General features: G+C 30.2%; 1 protein-coding gene across 1 annotated transcript; it reads left to right on the top strand.

Moving 5' to 3' along the window:
* LOC107619135 (transcription factor HRS1) lies at positions 2,079–3,930 on the top strand. The gene is made up of 5 exons (XM_016321360.2): positions 2,079–2,339; positions 2,399–2,703; positions 2,773–3,037; positions 3,251–3,327; positions 3,429–3,930. The coding sequence occupies exons 1-5, from the start codon at positions 2,219–2,221 to the stop codon at positions 3,789–3,791; spliced, it is 1,131 nt and encodes a 376-aa protein (XP_016176846.1). The 5' UTR covers positions 2,079–2,218; the 3' UTR covers positions 3,792–3,930.

Raw genomic sequence — 6,222 nt, 5'->3', positions numbered from 1 at the left:
CATATATATAATATATATAATTGAGCCAACTAATTGAGTTTATTCAAGTTTAAGTATAACTCATTTAATATATGAGCTGAAATTTAGATTCAAAATAAATTTACATATTCATATGTTCAACTTATCGAATTAAAAACAAGTATCATTTTATTAAATATCATTATAAGTTAAAAATATAAAATAAATAATACATATATATAATTGAGCCAACTAATTGAGTTTATTCAAGTTTAAGTATAACTCATTTAATATATGAGCTGAAATTTAGATTCAAAATAAATTTACATATTCATATGTTCAACTTATCGAATTAAAAACAAGTTAAACTTAAATCATTTTATGAATCATCAATTCTACTCACTTTTAATTCTGACTGCACGCACATAAATATTATGTAGTTAATTAAAATCGTAAAAAAAATCAATTTAATTCATAATTCAAAAATAAAAATAATTGAAAATCAAAATTTTCACCAAACAATCAACTAATATTTCTTTATCATTTTAAATTTCTCTTTCCTTCACTTAATCTTTAGTCATCCACTACTTTTTGGTTAATTATTAGTAAAAAAAGGTTAATTTTCTAATAAAATCGTTATATTCAAAAGCTAAACTGAATATATTTAAAAACAAAACTAATAATTATCAAATAAAAATTCAAAGAACTAAATTGATGAGTATTCTCTTTCAAACCAGCCGAAAGTTTCTTATATAAAAATTTGAAATTATCAATTTTCATTCTGTGTGTATATCTCCTATTCTCAGGTGGAATGCAAAGTATTTTTACATATACATATTGAAGAGCTTTAATAGGAAATATCTCCATTTTAGGATCACAAGAGATCCATAATCTTTATAAAAATGGTATTTCTTTTGTTAGATGATCATGCTATAGTTTCGCATTTAACTCATTTTCTGGTAAGACTATTGCATCAAGATAATTGTTCTGGATAAATTTGTTTTATAATAATGTTTGATTAGATTTTGAGGGAAAAAAAAGGTTGAGTAAATTTGTTTTCTCTTTCTTTTAACCTTATAATTATTATTACTGGTATTTAGTCTTACGTATAATGTTCACTAAAATAAATAATACAGTAACCGGTTCATTAAATTAAATTAATACTGAAATGAAATTCGTAGATTTTGAATCCTCTATCTGGTGCATGGAAATTGAAAGGAAGGTTATACCTAGCTTGACATAGAATAGAAGAAATAACAAGATAAAAGATTTAAAATAGAAAGGAAAGGATAGAGAACATAGTCATAGTCTTTGATCTTATCCGTTGATAAAACTCGGTGTGATTGGTAAATGGATAGGAAAAGGGTGACGCCACTGCTAGCCTACAATGAGAAAATGCAAATCAAATACCGTGGACCCCCAATATTCAACAAAAAATAAGGGGTTCTTTTAAATAAAAATTGTATATTTTTCAATTAAGTGATAATAATACAAATAATTAGGTTTTTATGTATTATTATATCTTAATTTTGTAGGCAGTCTAGTCCTATTTTGTCAGCTACGTTGTGAAATTAAAGAACAATATAATTTCGATCACATTTTGATAATAATGTCATCGAAATTAAAAAAGAAAATGTGATATATAAATAAATCAGTCATATTAATTAGTTTATTCGTTAAACGATAAAGTAAAACTAATTTATTTATGTAATATATTTTAAAATTTTGATACAATTTTTTTCTCTCAATTTTGTTACCATTTTTATTTTCAACATGATTAATTTCTACATTTTTTAATCTCTTATTAATCATGAATTATTTTAGCAAATTTAGATTACTTTTTTCAAAATAAAATCTTAAATGAAAAAATAATTAATAGCAGATCCTAATTTGTCTTTTTTAAGAAAACTCCAAATCCGGATATATAGAGTATAAGTTTTTTAAATTTCTTCTACGTTATTGATATTCTAACTCCTTTTTTTTTTCGTTTTTTTCTTTTGGATATTTTTATATAAAAAAGTTTAAAGAACTATCACTTTTATTAAAATTTGATTAATATTTAATCAACAAAAAAATAAATAATTCTACACTATGGGTGATAGATTCTTGTGTTGGATGCGACGGCCCGACCTCGAAATTATTCGCGAGTTGATCGCTGAGCTGTCTTCTCTTTCTCTCTCTTGGAATCCATCTCCATCTATGGTTGCCATTTTCCTTTCTCTATATATATCATCCTCATCCTGTTCCTCTTCTTTGAAGAATGCAGCGACTGAAGACTATGATGGGCTCCCGCGACTACATCCAAGCATTGGAACATGAACGCCGCAAGATTCAGGTCTTCTCCAAAGAGCTTCCTCTTTCCTTGGACCTCGTCACACAAGGTAAATTACTAATTTACCCTTTCTCCTTTCACTTGGTAAATACTAATTTCTGCGTGCAGCCATTGAAGCGTGCAGGCAGCAGTTGTCTGAGACGACGACGGAGTACAACATGAACGGACACAATTCGGAGTGTTCGGAGCAGACAACGTCAACCGACAACGGTCCTGTCTTGGAGGAGTTCATCCCAATTAAGAAGAGACCATCATCTCCACATGAAGAAGAAGAAGATGATGATGACGATGAACAACATTCCCATCATCATCGCCACAAGATCTCGAAGGATAACACTGATAAGAGGAAATCAGATTGGCTTAGATCCGTTCAGTTGTGGAATAATCCAGAACCCTCATCACCACCTCATCAGGTAAAAATTAACTATCTTTTAATTTAGCTTGTTTTGTGAAAGGATGAGGTGATGAATTGAGTTATTCAGGAGGTGAACAATAAGAAAGGCGGTGCGGTGGAAGTGAAGAGAAGTGGAAGTGGTGGTGCTTTTCAGCCATTTCACAAGGAGAAGGAGGAAAGAGTAGGTGGTGGTGGCGCCAAGGCAATTGCAAGTGATGATCTGAGACCACCGTGTTCCTCCAACAGCAGCAAGAAGGAAGAGAAAGAGGGGCAGAGGAAGCAGCGCCGTTGCTGGTCTCAGGAGTTGCACAAACGATTCTTGCAAGCCCTTCAACAACTTGGAGGCCCTGATTGTGAGAATTTATATATACATTCTTTTTCCTCTCTGTTTTTTGACGCAATTCTATCCCAAAAATGCTACTTGGACACTAGAAATTAGTTACCAAATTAGTAGCGGTGTATTTTATATAAATTAGATGTATTATTTAATTTATTTTTAGTGCATATTAATTTTTTGTGTATGCACGGCATAGTTGATTAATGGCATATATATTGATTTTTGGTAGCTGCCACACCGAAGCAAATCAGGGAGCTTATGAAAGTTGATGGCCTCACTAATGACGAAGTCAAAAGCCATTTACAGGTTTAATTTTCTGTTAATCAAAATCTATCTACTTCTGTTTTAATGTTCCTAACCGATCAAATTTTAATTCTGAAGTTTTATGTTAATGTTTAACTGAACAGAAATACCGGTTACACACTAGAAGACCTAGTGGCATAGTTCACAACAATGGCAATCCACAAACGACGCCGTTTGTCCTAGTAGGCAACATTTTTGTTCAACCGCCAGAATACGCAGCGGCCGTGGCCACGTCAGCAGATCTGGCACCTGCCGGAATATATGCGCCTGTAGCCACGCATCCTCCTCCACCTCCTCCCCGGACGGCGGCTGGTTCCACTAGAAGACCGCAGTTGAAGAAATCATCAAATCACATGCGTGAGGATCATCATCATTCACACTCGGAAGAAGATAGGGTTAATCATTCAAACTCTCCAGCTTCATCATCATCCACACACACCACCACAACTACTTCCCCTGCCTATTGATGAGTTTGATGTATGTACACAAAGTTTTGTAACCAAATTTGGTGTAGAAATTAAAATCATGTGATATTTTTGTCTTGACCTTGTTATGTTAGAAAAATGTTCTTTACTCCTATTGTATGGGAATTAAAATTTAAGTATAGAGTGGTTAATCCAAAAATAATACATAGAAAGTGACAGTTTTGTTGTTAAATAAGTCACACGACTCACACCATAATATATATTTATATTTTATATATGTTATTTCCTTAAGGGAATTGAAATTTCAAAATTTGAATTTTAGATGTGTATATATATAGTCAATGACCTTTGTTAATGTTTGGTCTACATCGTATCCAAAGTCCTATCTATGAAGATTGTGGCAAATTACTTGAAATGGGTTGTGGTGGTGGATTTAAAGCTATGAACTTTCTCATTACTCACTTCTGAATTAATCCCAGGTGATGAGTGGTCCAACTTCACGGTTTTGTCTATTTGGATGAGCAATGAATACGGTTAAGAGATGGCATTTTTTTCTTGCAATAATGTTATCCTAAGTGCTAACAATTTAATAGACAACTATGTTGACAAATAATATATTATTTATTAGGGTGTATTTTTAAAGTTTTTTATAAAATACATAATATATGTATTGAAAATAATTTTTTTAGTACAAAGGTAAAAATATATTTTATCCTAAATTTTAAATTTTAAATCTTAATATATATTAAAAAAATAGAAAAGTGAAAGAGACATTATAATGTAAAATTGTAAATCATATCTCACATGGTTTTAGCTTTTATGCATGAATTAATTGCCCCAATATATTCATGGAAACATATGTATTCATAGTAGCTAGAAACAACATTATTAGCAGACAACAAATATCACACCAAAATTTTTGTTTCTAGTTTGATTGAGTTAATGGAATTATCTAAAAGAGCATATTGGCATTCGGGAGGAGAATCTAGCTAAGGATATCCCATAGAATATGCAATGAGCACAACCTACATAGGACACAGCAGATGTTGACATTTTTAATTTGTGAAAAAGCCAATTCCAGCTAACCGTCAAACTCAAATACTACTAACTACTATTGGTTAGTAGGGTTATATCATATGACCTGCCAAATGGTAATTGCGGATTATCAAAGGATTCCAACAAAGATTAGAGTTTGATTTCTAGCTAGGTGTGTTAAAGCTAATAAATAAGTTATTTTAAATTATTGTTTAATTTAGAAGGTGTTTGTTTCTGAATGATGAATAGCAACTTTTGTAATTTGTAGCCATCAAATAGTTATCAATGATGATTTTAATGGTGTGAGATGGGTGTGAGATCTCATCAAATGGCTCACTTTTCTTTGCTGGTTACATGCTGACCAGAATTTAACAAAGTTGTTTGCCCCTAGACTTTTCCATAATTTAAATGTATTGATACGATAAAAAAAATAAATAAAAAATTATCATGTGAATTATATTTTTTTAGTCATCATTTATAATATTATACAATATATATACCAAAATATTTTTATAAATAATTATAAAAAGATATATATACCCTTATGATTAATTTTGTCAAAAGATTCAATAAACCTTTTTTATTACTGTGACCAAATATCTTTTTAAAATAAAAAAAATTAAAATAAAATCTTAACCCAAAAATCTCAAAAAAAGAAAATCAAAATCAAATTTTCAGAAAACAAATAACAGATCATGATTCTAATATAAACACGAGTAAAGAGATCATGATTTTCTGAAAATTTCTCATCTCTTGACACTATCTAAGATTGAAATTCATCACTTCCATTGAATTTGATTCATCCGAATTCAGAATTTTTGTAGGATGGCTAATTTAATTTGTTGATGTACAGACATAGTACTCGGATCTCGTTAGCTAATTCTTAGAAACATTGTACTTTAATTTGACAGTGTCAATTAAATTAAATTCAATTTGTTCAATCTTATTTTTCTTTGAATTTATCTAATATTTGTGGCGTTGTTTATTGATCTAATCATCCATACTTTGGCGTGGAATTGCCACTATGAAAGAACAAAGCGTGTTTCTTTTTCTTTTCTTTATGAACTGGCGGTTTTTACTATTGAAACTATTCACCCTAATTAACTTTCATCCGTTCTCTTTGGTGCAAAAGGAAAAAGGTTCATGCTAACGCTATATCGACTCTATACAAAAGTGTATTTTCTAGCTGAGGGATGAATTAGAGATTCAATGGAAGTGAGGGATTTCAAAGTTAGGTGATGGAAAAATTTCTAGAAAATTATGATCTCCTCAATTGCAACAGTAGCAGATTGGAAGAGAAGATAAACAAATTTCTAATTTATTTTCTAGATATTTAATTTTGATTTTTTTTTCCTTTTTTGGGATTATTAGGTTAAGATTTGTTTTATTTTGTTATTATAAAAAATATTTTGATCATAATAATAAAAAAGATTATTGA

Source organism: Arachis ipaensis, chromosome B09, assembly GCF_000816755.2.
Source record: "Arachis ipaensis cultivar K30076 chromosome B09, Araip1.1, whole genome shotgun sequence".
Taxonomy (NCBI): Eukaryota; Viridiplantae; Streptophyta; class Magnoliopsida; order Fabales; family Fabaceae; genus Arachis; species Arachis ipaensis.
This window is presented reverse-complemented; position numbering and strand designations above follow the sequence as displayed.